Source organism: Meleagris gallopavo, chromosome 1 (assembly GCF_905368555.1).
Source record: "Meleagris gallopavo chromosome 1, MGAL_WU_HG_1.1, whole genome shotgun sequence".
Classification (NCBI taxonomy): Eukaryota; Metazoa; Chordata; class Aves; order Galliformes; family Phasianidae; genus Meleagris; species Meleagris gallopavo.
Window position 1 is genome coordinate 176528367 of NC_139404.1, and position 18604 is coordinate 176546970.

General features: G+C 38.3%; 1 protein-coding gene across 5 annotated transcripts in view; it reads right to left on the reverse strand.

The window, feature by feature from the left end:
• The window catches only part of IFT88 (intraflagellar transport 88), a 35551-nt gene extending 16947 nt beyond the window's left edge, over positions 1-18604 (reverse strand). The window contains exons 1-19 of one of the 5 annotated variants that reach the window (XM_085216197.1): positions 18300-18602; positions 18107-18210; positions 17103-17165; positions 15998-16054; positions 14819-14872; positions 13974-14037; positions 13813-13882; positions 12791-12881; positions 11298-11402; positions 10354-10460; positions 9572-9682; positions 9243-9474; positions 7566-7636; positions 7097-7183; positions 5350-5449; positions 4188-4274; positions 3361-3547; positions 2646-2754; positions 229-379 (exon numbers count right to left, since the gene is read on the reverse strand). In XM_085216197.1, coding sequence (XP_085072323.1) covers positions 229-379; positions 2646-2754; positions 3361-3547; positions 4188-4274; positions 5350-5449; positions 7097-7183; positions 7566-7636; positions 9243-9474; positions 9572-9682; positions 10354-10460; positions 11298-11402; positions 12791-12881; positions 13813-13882; positions 13974-14037; positions 14819-14872; positions 15998-16054; positions 17103-17165; positions 18107-18196 — 1836 coding nt within the window. In that variant the 5' untranslated portion in view covers positions 18197-18210; positions 18300-18602. Of the gene's footprint in view, positions 1-228; positions 380-2645; positions 2755-3360; positions 3548-4187; positions 4275-5349; positions 5450-7096; positions 7184-7565; positions 7637-9242; positions 9475-9571; positions 9683-10353; positions 10461-11297; positions 11403-12790; positions 12882-13812; positions 13883-13973; positions 14038-14818; positions 14873-15997; positions 16055-17102; positions 17166-18106 lie in introns of all 5 variants that reach the window. The other 4 variants (XM_085216198.1, XR_014881098.1, XM_085216200.1 and 1 more) reach the window with 4 other exon arrangements.

Sequence of the window (18604 nt, forward strand, 5' to 3'; positions counted from 1 at the left end):
GGAGGTCCTATACCAGGAGGAAACACAGACTAAGTGTTTCCCTGGGACCTGACTACAAAAATTAGATTTTGTCAACTACCTGCAATCCCCACCCCTGACAAAGGTCATTCTTTCTTCTTTTGGATGACATTTTGAACAGTTTAAATGAATCGAATCAGTTGTTAACTTGAAAATACTGCCATAGTTTTCTGTGTCTTTAATTATAAGAAAGTAACATAAAGCAAATACCTCATAGTAATAATGAAAGGCTTGGGATTTATCACCTTCATTGTCATATAATTTCCCTAGTTTTGAAAGTACATGTGGGTCAGTTGGTACTACACTGATCAACTGCATGAGCCACTCTATGGCTTGATTGGGATCTTCCATGATTTCATAGCTGAGTTTTCTTCAGTTAAGGAACAGCAGCAATGATTTTTTAATTTACTCAGATTTCCAACTAATTTACACAATATAATCCATATACTAGACAAATATACTAGTCACTGCAGTGTGGATGCGTATTGATAGAGGTTTTTTGTTTGTTTGTTTGTTTTAAACACAGACTTTTAATAATTTCTTTATGATGACACCAAGCTGAGTGGTGCAGTTGACACAATACCAGGGAAGGGAAGTCATCCAGAGGGACCTGGACATGCATGAAAAGTAATCTAATGATGTTTAACAAGGCCAAGTGCAAGGTACTGCACTTGGGTCAAGGCAATCCCAGATACAAATACAGGCTGGGAGAATAACTCCTTGAGAGCAGCCCTGTGGAGAAGGACTTTAGGAGTCCTGATGGATGAAAAGCTGGGCATGAGCCAGCAGCGTGAGCACACAGCACAAAAGGTCAACAGCATCCTGGGCTACATGAGAAGAGAGCAGGGAGAGGGAGGGGATTATCGCCTTCTGCTCTGCCCTTGTGAGGCCCCACCAGGAGTACTGTGCCCAGCTCTGGGGCCCCCAGCAGAAGGGAGCAGCTGAAGTGGCTTCAGAGGAGGGCCTCAAAGATGATCAAAGGGCTGGAGCCCCTCTCCTGTGAAGACAGGCTGACAAAGCTGGGCTCATTCAGCTTGAAGAAGGCTCTGCAATGATCTCATCACAGCTTTCCAGTAATGGAAGGGAAATTACAAGCAATAGGGGGACTGCCTTTTTACACTTTCTGACAGTGACAGGACGAGGGGCAATGACTATCAACTAAAAGACAGGAGACTTACATTAGATATTAGGTATAAAAATTTTTAACTCAGAGGGGGATGAGATGCTGAAATAGATTTCCCAGAGAGTTTGTGGATGTCCCACCTCTGGAAGCATTCAAGACCAGGTTGGATGGGGCCCTGGGCAGCCTGACCTAGTGGCTGCCAACCCTGCCCATAGCAGGGGGGTTGGAACTGGATGATCTTTAAGGTCCCCTCCAACCTAAGCCATTATATGATTCTCTGATATTTTCTTTATCATCAGCAAGTATCTTTTGCCAAAAAAAAAAAAAATAGTTCAGAGGCTTCAGCTGCTCTTTCACCTTTAAAAAAAAAAATTGGGCTTAATTGTCTTTTATGTCAGCCAATAATTTCACTTATTTTTTTAATAAGATTGAAGTGTGAGAATCATTTCTCATCTATTTCTAACCTTGACACTTGAGTTTATATTTTGTAATACTCGTCCTTAAGTAATTAATTAAGCAAAAGTGCTATCCTTAAGAACAGACTTTTGCCTACCAAGAAATCTTCTGCTGTATGTTTAAGAAGGACAGCATAGGAAATGTTTCATTCTTTGATTTTCACTAGGCCTACAGCACGCTCTCCTCTCCTCAGCCACACAGCAGCTCCCATCTGCAGTAGTCTGAGCTACAGCTACTTCCAAACACAATGTTAAAGTTTTTGCTGAATCCCGTCCTTCATGCAAGAAGCCTGCAATCACTGTTGGAAAACTATTTCACATATCTGTGGAGCACAGAAATTCTCCATCTGATCCAATTGTAGTGTATGCTTTTGCACATGGGCTAGACAAGAAATACAAACCGTAATCCTTTGGCATTTTTGGAAGTCGCTTACTGTCTCATCTATTACTTTCATTCTTAAAAGTGGAGTGCAGCAACTGGAATCTGTTCTGCTTTAGGGACAGTTTTATTATGGTTTGCACATTCTCAGAAACATTGTTAAACAATTCTGTACTATAGAATACCCCTGGTGATGTGCGAAGCCAAAACATAACGCACTCTATGCTTGGCTTTTCAATCTGTTTCTGCTTTTGCAGCGCTGGGAGACAATTCCTTTCATTACACCTATTATTTTTTTCTCTAAGGTTTTACTCAACTATGCTTACATCTATGACATTATTATCAAAATAAAATCAGCAGCATTTTAAACAATCCAGGACATACTTTAATACTGACCGTGAATGTTTAGCTATTCCCTGACACACTGATTAATGCAACAGGAGTAGCATTAACATATTTCCCCACTTGCTTCACTGGAAATGTCAAAGAAGGTTTTAAATTCCGTCCCTATTTTAATAAATATCAGAGAATCAATCTATGCATAATCGTCCTAATTATAATGGACGCTACAGTAAATTTCTTAGTCTTCCTGACATGGTTTAAACACATATTTCAGCTGAAATGAGTTTACCAAAACCATCATCCCTTATCATAACACAGAAAAGGATACATGTCTGCTATTTGGTGAAGGACCTGGGCACTATTTCCAAGTATTGCATGGAGTTTCAGGAAACAATCCAAAGCTTCATCTGTTCTGTTTAACTTCTTGTATGTTAAACCTAAAAAATAAAAATAAAAAAGGTTACATTGTAAGTGCAATGAGAAAAAGGTGGATTCAGTACATTAATTAAGAGAAGAACCAAGAAAAATAAAATAGGGACATGAAAGCCAACAGCAGAGTAACTGCCTTGACACCAATGATCTCTACTACTTAAATCATCCTTATTGTTCTTTAATTAATTCTTTCCTGCTGTTACGATATTAGGTGATAAAGGCAAGAAACACGAAGATAATCAAAGACCAAGAACATAACTCATCTCACTTTTAGAACAAGATGAATGAGGAAAAGGAATGGCTCCCAGAGCAGAATGATGGTAATGGTTTAATACTGCTAAACTTAGCAGATTTTGGTAGATAGGAATATTTCCATCAATTGTTATATACAAAGCAACTTATCAACACCAACTGGTAACTGCAGATGAGTTAATGATTTATTTTTTGTAGAAGAGATAGGAAGATCATATTCTACTACAACATAAACTACTGAATAAAGTAGTAACAATTACTATGCATTTATACACAAGAAAACTGTAAAAGCCAGATTCTCAGAAACACTGGTATTACCTTTAGGCAAAAACTCAATCACAAAACCACGTTTGGCTTACCAAGGTTATAAAGTGCTTCAGTGCAAGAGCAATCATTCCTGAGAGCCTCTTTATAAAACTCAGCTGCTTTTTCGTAGTCTTCATTTGCAAAAACAGTATTTCCTTTGTTAGTTAGTGCTGCTGGGTTGTACCTATCAGAACTGACAGCTAAATCTGCATAGTTTGTTGCTTGTGCCAATTCATTCTCCTATATGAACAAAACCAACACTGTATTAGTCATTTCTCAGTTTTCTTGCAGTTCTGGCTTCTCATGGTTACTACAATAGAATTTAAAAAGATTAAGGATGAAAAAAATTATAGACTCTTCAATCTGAAAATATTCCTTATGTATTTTAATAATCTCTCTAAAATTTCAGAGAAATTAGCACTTGAGACCTGTCCTGCCATTCCCTTCCATTCAGTCTGGAAGTTTTCACTGCTGCAACAATGAATGCTTGTTTAAAAACTAAAGACAAAAATAAACCCTCAAACCCTACAAATTCCATACACAAACATATCTGACTAATCTACATACTGCACACGTCCCCGAAGTTCAGACAGGGGCTGCAGGAGACAGGCTTTAAATGCAGGTGGTGAACTTCAGCACAGATCATACTTTAGGTATACTTCCGTGACCTGGACATCAACCTCACTGTTCCACCCAGCAGCAGCAGACAAGGGACATGCCCCAAACTATAGCCAGAGGAATATGTTCCAGTAGTGTTCTTCTAACATGCAGTTTCCTGCTGTTTGTGCAGGTTTAAATAAACACAAAAATTGCTACAAAGATACAGAAATCGCTGCATCAGGTTTGGTTCTGAAGTGGTTTTGTTGAAGCACACACTTACCAAATAATAAAGGAACGAAAGGTTTGTTGCAGCTGCACTCTTTACTCTGCTATCCTTTTTTTCAAACATTTTTAAAGTCTCCAGTGCCTAGAAGCAATTCAGAAACTACTTAATTCCCACTGAAGCAAACACCACAGCATTGAGAAAGCACACATTGAGCACTGAGAAACAAACGTGCAGGGGAGGAGACAGGGAGGAGAGGAAGAACTCCAGAAACCAGAAGAGCTCAAATACAGAGAAAGGAAGGTGAACTTAAGCACATGGCCTTGCGTGTATCCTTCCAGGTGATGGGAAGCTGAAAGATCTTAGACCGTGACAGAAGTATTGAGATTCAGCTAGAATTCTGCTCTATATGATCTCTCATATTCCCTGCAACTCATGCTAACTTGGACTGCTATACTCTCCTTTAGCAATGATTCCTGTCACTAACTATAAAAAACAACCTACAAAGCGTGGTAAAAGGAAATTGAGCAAATCCGATCTGAGCTTCCTGTTGTTCGGATGAAGGTTTTTAAACTGCTATCATTTCAAAATGAACCTCTTTCATAGGCAAAGAGATGATGAAAACGTGCTCTTATCCATTGCCCTGAAATCTATAAGAAAGTTGATTAAAAGCAAGAAGTGCATTTGACTTAAAACTTCCTACAAAAAATGCCATTAGACAATAACAAAAGCTTGAACCTTGGAAGCTGTGATATAAATCTATACACACCTTCAGTGGCAATTTACATGCAGGTAAAGGAAAGCTGTAGCTAAAATTATACTGTACATATTAACAGTATTTTTGGTAACATGGTAACAGTTTTTGCCATGAGATCAGTTCAGCACAAAGTTCATCAGCAGAAACTGCCCTTAAGGTTCCACTGACTGCACTGACTCCATCTGCATTAATTGTAATCATGACTTGGACAGCCAGGAAAGATAACAAAAGTCAGGTGTCTTAATTTTGAAGTGAACTGCATTCATTGCAACTTCTACAGTAGAAATTTCATTGAGATTAACTGTTCTCTCTCTAGTATTAAATTACCTTAATGAGCAGCATCAGTATAATCATGGTGCTTGCCTAAATTATTCCTACTGTTGCTGAAAAATGTGTTGCGACCACATAAGATGTCTCTGACAATACTATATTAAAAAGAAACGATGTGAGAAGTTACTATACCTGGTTAAAATCCCTTTGTCTCAAATAAGTAGTGGCTTTATTTATCTCCAGGTCATTGGCTAACTCTACGTAGTGGGAAGCTTTTACTGCTTCAACACACCTGCAACAGAAAGAAATCCGATGTACAAAATGTATCTTTGCAAATGCCACTTCAAGGTACAGACTCTTGCTGTCAATTCCTTTTCCCAATGGGGTTCTTAGCTATTCCTTTTTTTACAAAGGCAAACAGCATTTCCATTAAAAACATTTTAAAACACATTTTGTTTCCATCATCTACCTCAATAACACTGCCTCTGCTTTCTTCAATCAGTTGCCTAAATATCATGTCATTTTCCAACACTGAGTGAATGCTGCAATACTGATTGCTTTCTGGAATGCCAAGATTATGTTGAGAACTCTATATAAGAAGCTAAGAAATTCAAAGAATATTCATCCCTACTTTATTTTTGTAAAGAACATTCACTTGGTGAGAAGTACATGTAGTACTCAGAGCACTCAAACTAGTATCTGGGAAAACAAGCTCAAAATGCTGGTTAAGCTAAGATCTACAACTTCTTTACAGGACTTCAATACCTTAGCCTTGAAGGGGGAAGAGAATCTGTCCTGACACCCACCCAACAATTCCACACATCTCACTGCTGAGTTCTTTAGTTACCCAGAACTGTGGTCTTTCATACCACATTCTACTTAATGAAAAGTATTCTGTGGAATGCATGAAGGAAACTGAGCATCTGACAAACTGAAATAAATGAATTTATTAAGATTTCTTAAATGAGGAAAAAAAGAAAACAAACACAAGCTACAGAGCAAACAAATCGGCCTTACTAAGCACATGCCAAGTTGCAAAGCAACAAAATAATGTTCACAGTACATACTGTTCTGATAAGTCAGAAGGCAGAAGCAGGGAAATGACTGAATCATATGATATTAAATCATCAGACACCACCTTGTGGGCTCTGGCAGACAAAGCACGTCTTTAGTGTAAGAGATTATTTCATCTTAGTGTAAGTTAATTAATGAACTAGAATTATAGGACCTTCAGTGTTTGTAAATACTCCTAATTGGCCAACAAAAGACAAAGGAAGGAAAGTTTCCTTTTCCCATCAAACTTATTTCACAGAGTAACAGGGGCTGGAAGAGATCTCTGGAGATCATCATTCCTACTAATAATTTTTATGCTGTCCTAATTGAAATTGTCTTTTTTTTTTTTCTTTAAAAAAAAATAGACCTCTGATGTAACAAATACACCAGAAAGCAAAAGCTAAGCTGTAAATAAAAAAAATTTCACATATACATACATATAAGTATAAATTTACAAATGAAATGCAAATAAACATTTCTAGTAATATGTAGATAACTATGTTCATTATGTTGTCTTCCAACTTAAAGATCCATTTCCATTGTGTTCTGTGTGTACATGGACATCATATCTGCTGAGACTTTTAGTAAGTTCTGAAATTTTCAAATTCAACTGAATTTTACAAAGCTTCCTTTGTGCTCACGTACAGCAGATTAAAACTTATTTCATCGCCAAGTTTCACTGCTGCAACAAAATTCTTTTTTAAACACAGAATATGCTCTGTTTTTTTCTCCAGTGCCTTACAGAGTCAAACTGAATACAGCCTGGACCCTACCCTTGAGATGTGCAGCAAACTGCACTCTCCAGATTCATAACCAACTCATGTTTCATAACCAACACCAGACTGGCACACAGGTTAGACAGAAAGAAGCCTTGCTGAACTCTTACCAGTCATAGCCCACAGCAAAGGATGTCTCAATTACTGGTGCTATCAGTTTAGCAGCTGTCATGATATAATCCTCTGCCAGGGACTTCCTAAGGTAAAACAAATGAACACTAACCAACTTTAAAACAAACACACAAACATGTCACAATTTCAAAATCACGTATGCAAGAAATAACCAAACCTTGTTCTTGCCCTTTCCTGCACTCAGGAGACAGTCTGACAATTCAATCTAACCAGCCCCCTGCTGCTACTACTGCTGCCTTGTATCTTGACAGTGCTCTCCGTTTTTAATGTTTTCCTTTCCCTGCACACTCTAGTTTCATTAACAAACAAACAACAAAACAACAACCTGAAGCTGCAAGCTTTAAGCAGTGCAACCCACCACATAAGAGGTAGATGGCTTATTTTTAATACTTTCAGGAACAAAAACCTACAGCATTACAGTCAAGAAGGAACAGACTCCACTATTACCTCTCACGTTCTATTTGTCTTAAACTGTCGTTTTTGATGGCTTCAATCAATAGATTTGTATGTGGATCATCCTGGATGGGGACAAAACAACTGTAAATAGTTATGCCAGTACACATGCATTTTAACCTGACTGTAAACATAAATATATGCAGATTACATAACCTATGGTGTTATTTACTTTCCGCACTTTAAAAGCTGAATTCAATTTAAAGTAGTCCTAATGCTAATTACAAAACCTCAAGTTTGACCACAGCTACTTTCATCCCGTTTCAGTGCTCAGGCACGTGGCTCATGGCTCACACTACGGCTGCTGACAGGTGCACTCAGTGTCCCGTGCATCAGAGTGGAAGGCTGACTGAGAAGCCTGCATCCAAATACCAGTGAGAACCCCACGTTTGAAAATAAGAACATGCTTCAGCGTTTGCTGAAAGGCAGTGGGACGCAGCAGATGGACAAAGTGCAGCACCTTGTCATTACAACAGTTCACACAACTGTTTTGCAGTTTCTCTCACATGTGTACATTCCTCTTAGTTCTGACAGAAACATACAGAGGTGAGGTGCTAGCCACTCCTTGCTGATTTGCTAGAGATAGATCGAAGATTCAAACAAAATGAAGAACAGAACAAGATTTCATCAATTTTTCCTCTGACTACTTCATAGCAAAACAGCAAACTTGGAATGACCATTAAAACTATACTAACTTATCCTTACAAAGAACATTCAGAATCCAGAGCTTTTCTTCCAACCAGTGATGTTACAAAGCCTCTGCAAATGTTCAGTGGTCCCTATTGCTACATAATTCCCAATATGAGAAACTGTATCAACTATATAATAAAAATATACATGTAAAAGAAACATAAGAAATTGTATCTAAATGTGTATCAATAGTAATAAAATACATATAATAATATAATCACGTATCAATAATAATAATAATGATATAATATAAAATATACAGTTTCACATAGTAAATGTTATTTGCTTATGGTAGGTGCTACAAAGCAACAACTACAGTTGAGTTGCAAAGATCTTTGATCTTTAGGACTGAAAAAGAAGCTATGTGAATTAAAAAAAGAGATTGCTAAGAGTATATAAAGTGTTTGTCTTAATCTTTCTGTAAACAATCCTTTTAAAAGGACCCTAAACCTATTCATTATTTTTCCTTTCTTTATATAATGAACAGTTGGTTTCATGCTAAAAAGGAAGTTCAGTTTCCAACAAATTCTATACTAGCTAAAATAAGAATCTCTACACTTCACTTAAACCTTCCCTTTGTTAAGAAGACAACAGTATAACCAGTTTTATTAGCATTTATATAACTCACACTAACTCATTTATTTGCTCCTCTTGTTTCAACTTATGATTCAGCAAAATGTTAAATAAACAAAGGATGCAAAGCAATGAGTGAGTCTAAGTCAGCCCAGATGAACTTCGACAAAAATCTTTCAGGCAATTTTATACAGACTGTATCTTTTGAGGAAAAAAATATTCAAACATTCTCAACATCTTTTGCATTTCTGAGTGGTGCTGCCATGCTAAATTCATCCCAGTAAAAAAATGTTACATATGCACATACACATCAATTTACATATTTGTTATAGTCGAAGCATTCAACATCTCTCCCTCTTCCTCCTGATTTATACATATAAATACAGCATTTATTTTGTTCTAACTTACATTTGCAGAAACGTATTTGTCATCATAATCCACTTCCAAGGGAACTGCAATCAGTTTTTGGAATGCTTTTTTCATTTGTTCACTGTCTCCAATAGCAAAGTAACATACAATCAGGTTGAAGCCTGCCTTCAAGTTTGGGGACAAGCTCATAATATGTTCAAATGAAGAAATGGCATCCATGTACTGGCCAGTTTTAATAAATGCAACTCCAATATTTTGCATTATTTTAATCCTAAGCAAAGAAATCAGAGTTAGGTTACACTTTTATAAACTATCATGCTGTACTCAAAATTTTCATTTCAAAACCGTGCTGAACAGTACAAGCTCACCTCATCTCTTTGTGGACACTAGGAATCTGGTCTAGAGCCATGCGGTAGAACTTGATAGCTTTGGAATAGTTCCGTTGTTTTAAATATATATTTCCCATATTGACCTTCAGTCTACCTGTCACAAGAAGGCAATGAGTTATAATCTTTTAAAGCATAATTACAGCAGCTTTTAAAACTAGTTGAAAGGGAGATTAGAACAACTTTTTTTTTTTACTAAAATGAGTCCGTTACAATCATCCTTTAAAGGCGTTCCTTTAAAGGAACAGCTTCCAGGTAACTCCGACCAAGGAGATAAAATAACAGCAAAACCTAAAAAAAGACTATCAATGTAAGACGTATCTCTCATTTTTGATTGTGGGCTGAGGGATGAACTAGACATTCATGATGGTGTGCTCCAGGAAGGCAGCTGTAAATAAGCACCTCAGAGAAAGAGGTGGTGGAATCTGTAGGAGTCTCAAAGATGTGCAAAACGCTGAAGGAAGATTTCAGAAAGAGCAAGCTGAGTCAAAAGAGGAAAAAAAAAAAATTAATATCAGAGTAGACAACATAGTATGTTCCGTGAGCAAATGGTGTATTTGACTTTGTGCTCTGTTATGGAAAGAAAAGACTGCATGAGCTGAAAGAGTGTTAACCACACTAAATTGTACCAAGCCAAACAGTATGAGCATCCACCACTCATCCTGGCAGATGTGAGAGCTGAGGTCTCTTTGAGTCAACACATACAGATGAGGTCCTGATTTGGAATGCTTGACTACCAAATTTTATTCATTTTGGTACATAACCTACCTCCATTGTTGAACATCTTATTCTTCACTATAACTTGGTAAGTGTTCAGTGCTTCAGCATACATTTCATTAGCAGCATACTGACTGGCCAGATTGAAAAGAACCTAGACACCAAAAAAAAATTATAGGTATGGGAAAAGAATGTTCTTATCTCAAAACTGTAATACATTTGAACTCATAGTAGATACTTTCAGATAAATTTTACCTAAGAAACATGGCTTTTGCCAATTTTAACTTCCCATCTTTAATGCTCCTTTGTTCTTTAAGATAATACTCAGAAACGGTATAATTTATGACTCCCAACGTGTGGAAAATGGTCTTGCACAGTTTATGAAGAAAATTTTTTGAACTTCTATTTCAAAAAAAGAAGTTCAGTTGGAGTCAGGTAAAACATCCCCAGCATTTATCTCAGCTTCACTGGAAATTTCTCTGTGAAATACGCAACTAAATCTGCCTAACTTGTTGCATTTACCACTTTCTCTATCGCAAGTTAAGATACTAATATATTTTTTGTCATAATGTGTTCCCTGATACTTAAAGGTTCAAGATAAGGGCAATGTTTGATTCTCCTGTTTTCTTCTCCTTTGTATTCACACATTTCCTACATACTTATTTTTGAAGTATGGAGCTTACGTTTCCTACATTTTGATATGTGCTTTTTTGATGTGATAGGTAGCTGGAACATCCCTGGGTGGCCTTCAATTTATACTGACTATGTGATGGATTCCTCATCTCTGGAGGTATTTAACAATGTGTGGATGTGGCACCACAGGACATGTTTTAGCATTAGGACTCTATAGGTCAGGTTGATAGGTGGATTTCATTATCTTGAAGGCCTTTTCCACCTTAGGTGATTCTCTGATTACAGCATGCACACAGCAATAATGAAACATCATTAGCTACCAACACACTTTAGTCATTGAAGACTTCTAAGTACTTACTGAGTAAGTGAGATCTAAGTTGATGCTTTCTGAAGTAGCAGTTTGTTCACGTTGCCTCACTAATACTCTTTCCTTTCTTCCAGCTTCTTTTGCTTTTTCCAGAGCCTTAAATTAAAAACTGAAATTTAGTGATGCCTCAAATCTTCCTAATAGAAGACCACAAAAACACATTCAAAACAAGTATGAAAATAATATACTCATGTCTCTTTTCTTTAGGCACACAAGTGTACACAATTCTTGAAAAGTAGCACTATGACCCATAGAAGTGTGTTAACTACCAATAAGCAGACATAGTTATTTAAGTCAGCTTAGTTGCAATACTTTTACAGTAGTTACACAATACGTATATACACACACATATATAAAACGTGCCATAATCACAAGCATAGAAATGTGATTCTACTTGCATGAATTATAGAAACTGCATACAAATTAAGGGTGACAAAAATGATTAAGGAACTGAAGCATCTCTCTATAAGAAGAGGCTGATAGAACTGGGACTGTTCAGTCTGGAGGAGGCTCAGGGGAGGATCCCATCAATGCCCAAAAATACCTGAAGGGAGGATGCCAAAAGGATGGAGGCTCTGCAGCTGAGTGGCGCCCAGTGCCCAGACAAGAGGCAATAGGCACAAACTGGAATACAGAAGGCTCCCCCTGAATACCAGGAAGCACTTCTGTGCTGTGTGAGTGATGGAGCACCAGCACCAACTGCCCAGAGGCAGTGGAGTCTCCTCCTCAGAGATCTTCCAAAGCCGCCTCGACACAACCCTGCTCTGGGTGTCCCTGTTTGAGCACAAGTTGGACCAGGTGACCTCCAGAGGTCCCTGCAAGCCTCAGTTATCCTATAATTCTAAACAAAGAGCAGGGCTGTATGTTTCTGTCCAAACTGTACCTACGACAGCCCACACATTCAGACAGCTGAGGTAAGATTAAGTGATCATCTTCCTTGACAAAAGAGAGAGATTCAAAACGGTGTGAATTAGATTATGGATAGAAAACATTCCTTTATGTCAGACAAAAGTACAACAGTTATTAAAAATGCTGACTTGCCCAAATAGCTTAAACTCACTAACTATATCCATAAAAAATGTAAATAAAATGAGTTGTTACTTAGCCTCTAACAACTGCAAAGACACGTTGCACCTGCAACAGGGCAAATGCATTCAAACTGCCTCCTGGAAAAAGGTCCATAGCAATCTTCAACTATACCTAGGACCTGTTTTGGAAAATGGCCTGGGCCAAAACTGTAACAGTAAGTTTGCTGACCTAAGCTCAGGAATGAGTTGATTCACAAATAAAGCATTGTGTACATCAAAGAGTGTCATTTTCCTGAGCTGTAGTAAAGCACAGACCATTAAATGGTATAAAGCAGTTCAGAAAGGTACTTTATTCATCTTCTGCTCTAATTGTACTTCCACAAACTGCTTTACTAGACTTCTCATTATTGGTGTTTCAAATAATACCAAATGAAAAAACAAATCCAGAATAAATACCAATTTCAAGTCTCCACAGCTGTTGGCAATGCAACTTTCTTCAACCAGTTCATTCACTTTTTTTTCTAACTGCCTAATCTTCTCTTCTGAGCTAAAATAAACACAAGAAAAGGATTGACTACCATTAGTAATACATTGGCAAATACTTAAGCTTTAAGGCAGCGTATTCTCAGTAAAACAAGATGATACTTCACTACTAACTGGTTTTTCCATCAGACAATATAATGTGAAACTATGCCCAAAGAACCTCCAAAGATATTACATTTGCACACACAGAGGCCTAAGAAAACATAAATTCTCTTATGAAAAAGGGACAGACGTGCAAATATCCCACACACAAGTTGTTGATCTGAAATAATGACAGTACAAACAGATGCACTGGTGAAACTTTCAAATTAACATCTAGTGAAATAAAATATTGTATTAAAAGCAATTAATTGAAATTTCATCTGCATATATAACTTTAAAGTATTTTGCTTTAAAGTTCTTATTTGTCTGTATTTATTCTTTTCATTTAAACAACCAACATTTCAGTAGGATTCCCTACTCCTAAATGCATTTAAGGAATACAAATGTTGCAAAAAGCTCATCAATACTCACAGCAGACTGCAAAACTTTCACAACTTCAGTTCTAACTCAAATGTTAAGGCCAGACAGTGAACAGGGAGAAAGAGCAAGCAGACTCTCTCTGAGCTGCACAAATCACGGTGCCCCTTGCCTGTGATACACTTTTATAACACTCTGCAATCCTATTCAGTATCACAGCATTCATGTGGCAACAGCCACATCCAAGCTGCTAGCTACAGTTGGAACCAGAAATCTCTGAAAGCAGACTTTCCTTCAAGTCAGTACAACTACTCCAGAGAGTCAGGTGACCATGCAGGTAAATGTCTGTGGCTCTATTCCACCAAGTTAAGTTTGGCCTCTCAAGGTTTCATAACTGCATGTATGTTTCTAAGCTCTGCTGTCAGCTGCTCTTTGTACTCTTAATGCTTTGAAATCAAGAGCAAAACTGAACCAACCTGTCTGGATTTTTCATTTCCAGAGGTGGAGCAGGACCTCTTGCTTGGCCAAGAGGATCAAATAAAGAACCTGCAAAATTGAGAGTACTGAAAATTTCAGAGTACTGAACACTGTAAGATAACATCTTCCTCTGATAGCATGCCATTTCTACAAACTGTACCTCTCATAGCTGCCTTAGTGTAACCTGCAGCTTGCACCGCTGTCATTGGCCGAGCAACCCCATCCTTAAATAAAAAGGAAGAAAGATTAAAAAACATATCATGGGCAGCACAGGCAACAGTTACACACTAAGAAACATTTAAGCGCAAAAATCAATTGTTAACGCCTCAGTAAACTGAGTATTTTTAAACTGTTTTAGTTGACCTGCCTCATCACCATGGCATTGCCTGATTTTCTGGACTTTAGGTTAGGCACCATTTCTATGTGGACCCTACTTGGCTTGCTCAGATACTGTTGGGTGGTGCCTGGCTGGTGATGCTCCCGCAGTGCTCAACAGATGATTTCCTCTTGGGATCTTGGCTGCCTTCCCTTAGAGAGCAGCTCCATTCCCAACACTTCCAGATATCTCCTATATCCCACCAGGACTGGTGCAAGGGAATAAACAGTGGCAACTCTCTCTCCTATCACTAAGTCAGTAAGTTTAAGGATGGTGTGGAAAATACTTGGTATGTTGCAGTAGTTTCTTATTAGAGTATAAATGTGTAAGAAAAATGAAAAACAGAATTCACCTTTCTTCCTACTTCAAAAAAAAATTATTAATTTGCATGTCAGGAAGTGTTAAGAACAATTATGGTGATGCTGTCTCCAACCACGTGCTCAAATAACATGCTTATCCAAAACATTACACTTGCCATAAGACGCTTTCAAAAAAGGAAAAACTTAAAAAGTGCCATCATTTATATTTAATGGTTATTTGAAACAAGAATATTTGCATAGAACCTAAACACTTAGCAGAAAATACCACTGTTCTGAGTCAGCATAAAATGTAAATATTAAAACTTTTACCTGCACTGCTCCTGTCATTGGTCTTCCCATAGATGAATTTAAAGTCGCCTTTGACTATAAAAATAAGTAACTTGTTTGAAACTGGCATTCAAAGAGCATTAGAAGCCTATAAAGGCTCTGCATAGATAGTTTCCCTTACATTAAGTTTTAAGAGATGATTAAACTCAATCTTAGCAAAATTCCCATTTATATTATTATGTGCAATATACTTGAGCCTGGTAGACCTGAAGATGTGAAACGCTTCAGTTAGCACAAATTTACAATACTCTTTTTATATATTTGGATATTTCTGCCAAACCTTTAAAAAATGCAAACTGTATGAAAGCAAGATAGCAGTACTTTCCATTATTAAATTATTGAAATGACATTTAATCATTACAATTCCTGCATTCTTAAGTCTCAAACAAGTAATTTATGTAAGATTCTGCAGTAAAGTTCTGAATACAGCTGATACAAGATTAGGAACTGTAACTTGTCTGTTTTATCTATGTTATGACATTCTGGACATCCTTCAACCATCATTTCCACTGTAAGCAGTGAAAGGTTTTTTTGCGCTTAACTCTGAATCTTGGTGAGTAATTTGAAGCCACACGTTCACACAGATCATTTTACAATAAAGATAGATACACTTTGCAACTGTCAGTGGGTATCTTTTCCATTAGCCACATACTGTCCTTCTGTACTGCTGTTAGAAGTGTAAAGTAATAAACATATGAAGTAGTAGTAAATGCTGAAGGTTGCTACACATGCAATACAAATACACAAAACCAAAAGGCTTCAGGCCATGAAAAATCATTCCCCTAATTTCCACCCACAAAGCCTATGTTACACCATTTTACCCACTATCCACCACATATATCAGTTCTTTTTCCTTTCTTTCCCCTCTCTGTTTACACAGTGAGGATTGTGGTGCAGAAGTGAATCTGCAGAGTGAAGCAGGCAGTACCATACATGGGACAATGCTCCGGAGATTTCCAGTTCTATGGTGGTCCTGTGGACAACCAATCCACTTCTGGCTGGAGCCTACTAGCTCTGCTTTGAGACAGGATTATTTTATTTAGCTGCACTCAAAAGAACCTTGTTAGCACAGTCCAAGTTTGGGATTAAATGGTAAACTTAATTTGTGGGTAATTTTTTGGTAAATACTTCAATTTTGTTAAATAATAAACAAACACCTACCCCAAATGCAGTATCTATAGGTCTTGAAGTTGCTGTACCAGGAATTTTGGCTGTCACCTGAGTGGGAAAAATAAAAAAAAAATAATAAAAAAAAAAATTGCAGCAAACAACTGCATGAGTTAATTATTAGTCATTTTATATAGTGAATTCTTAGAAATGTTGTTTCAATTGTTATAGAAAGGCATACTGTTGTAGAAACAGATTATTGTGGCAAATAATAAAAATTCCTTGTTTGCTTTGTCCTCCAGCTTAACTCCAGAGTTTAACAGAATTGATACTCCACTAACTTTTTACTTAGTTTTCATACAAACAACTGAAAATTGTACATACATGCTATTAGCGGACAAAAAAATAAGAGATGCAATCTTCTGCTGAGTATGGGGCTAAAATTAGGGATAGGACTCTAGAGAACTTCTCCTCTACTGTAACATTCACAGAACCCAACAGCAGGAACTGGGAGAACAAAGAACTGCTCGCTGTAGAAGATCAAAACCATCCAAGGAACCTGAATGCACTCAAGCCCATGAGATGCATCAGATCTTAAAGGAACTGCTAGATTAACTTGCTAAGCCACTCTCAATCATATTTTAAACGTTGTGGTGATCTGATAAAGTTTCCAGTGTCTGGAAAAGGGAACAAAGGGCTTTAGAAGGGAATAAAGAAAGACTCGAGCAACTGCAGTCCACTCAGTCTCACTTCCGTGCCTGGCAAGAACACAGAGCAGATCTCCCTCGAAACTTGGCTAAGGAACATGGAAAACAGAGAGGTGACTGGTGACAGGAGATATGGCTTCACTAAGGGCAAATCATGTCTAACAAATCTGGTGGCCTTCTATGTTAGGCATTTACAGATAAGGGAAGAACAACTGATGTAATCTACCTAGACTTGTGCAAAGTATTAGACGCTGTCTGGCACAACATTCTTGTTTCTAAAACAGAGAGGCATAGATTTTATGGGTGGACCCTGGAAGCACTCAAGACCAGGTGCAATGGGGATTTAGGCAGCCTGGTCTAGAGGAAGTCGCCCCTGCACACTGCAGGGTGGGGATGGAACTGGATAGTCTTTAACCAAACCATTTTATGCTATATTTTTATAAATTACTTACAGGGGGTCTTCTACCATGACTTGTTCTTGCTGCCTGTTGAAAAGCTGTATCATTTTCTAAATCCTGTAAAGAATAAAATAAAATAAAACTTTAAGTCACAACATCCAAAACCACAATCCCAGAACACTATGACTACTGATAGGTAAAAAGTTATTCTTCCTCCAAAAATACTAAAACTGAATGACAGGTCTTACTGACAATAAGTAATGACTGCAGCTGGTCTATCTCGCTGGGTATTTTAGAATAAGAAGTGTAAAAATCAATTATTCCTTGAAAAAAAACAAAAGGTAACACTGAAGATGCAGAGATTAACTGATGAAATATAACATGATTTCTCTCCTTATTATTAGCACTATTTCTGAATTTTAACTGACATCAATGTCTGCCACGCATACGCATAAAGATATCTATCTGAGGTCACACTGAAGTTTCCATGGACTCTGGTATAGCGATTTCATGCAGGATAGCAAAAAAGCTTTGTGACTTTGTGGGATTTGGACCAAATGAGACCCCTCACTCCTTCCTATTGCTCCAATTCCAGTACATCAGAAGGTTTCACTAACTGGTCTGTAGGGTTACTTTGCTACTCCAGATGCTCTGCAAGTTGGGCAGGGACCTGCAGAATGGGGAACCGCATTCTTGTTCCCTTCAGCCCCAGCACATTAAGAGATAGATGACCCATCGATCACTAAATATCAGGAAACTTGCTCCTGCACACTGAGAAACACCACAATGAATGCCAATACAGTCTTCAGATAATTAGGATTTCCTAATCTTTACGTCATGTTAGACTTGTTATGAGATGCGCAAAATCATTTTGTTGGAACAGATAGACGATCAGAAAATATTATTTAAAGAGACCCTGGTGAAGCTTTGTATGTATTGCAAAATGCAGAACGTTTCACTTCAAAGCATCCCTGTACATTACCACACTCGTGTGTTTTTATTTCGTACTCAAAAACTGATTCTCTGTAGGAAAAGCAGGCAAGAGCAAACATTTTTACCTCTGTGTCAAAAGTGGGATTATAATCGTTGTAGCCAGAGTAAAGATCATCCTCGTCTTCCTCAGGAGCTAGGTGCACGTTCTGCATCATTCTTCCTCGAAACACTAAACGTGCCAAACGTGTTGTTAGGAGGCGCTTCAGCAGGTAACCCCCCTCCAGGAGGACGCTCTCCCGTCCCAGCACAGCCCCGTACCGGCCTGGGGTCCGCCCGCCGCGTCGCTGCGCCCCAGAGCAGAACCGCTCCTTTCGGCGGCCGCTCCTCGGCCGCGCCGCGAGGGCTCCGGGCGTCACCGCGAATTGCCGGCGACCGCCCCGCTCCCCCAGCTCCGAGCGCTGCGCAGGCCGCCCGGCCCAGCAACGCTGTCCATGTGACTGGGTGAAGACGCGGACCCCTAAAATGCACTGCGTTCAGTTGCTACGAAACGTACGGAGCGGAGCGAGAGCCCAAGCGGGCTCCGAGCGTGCGCGAGAACCTAACGCATGCGCACAGCCGCCACC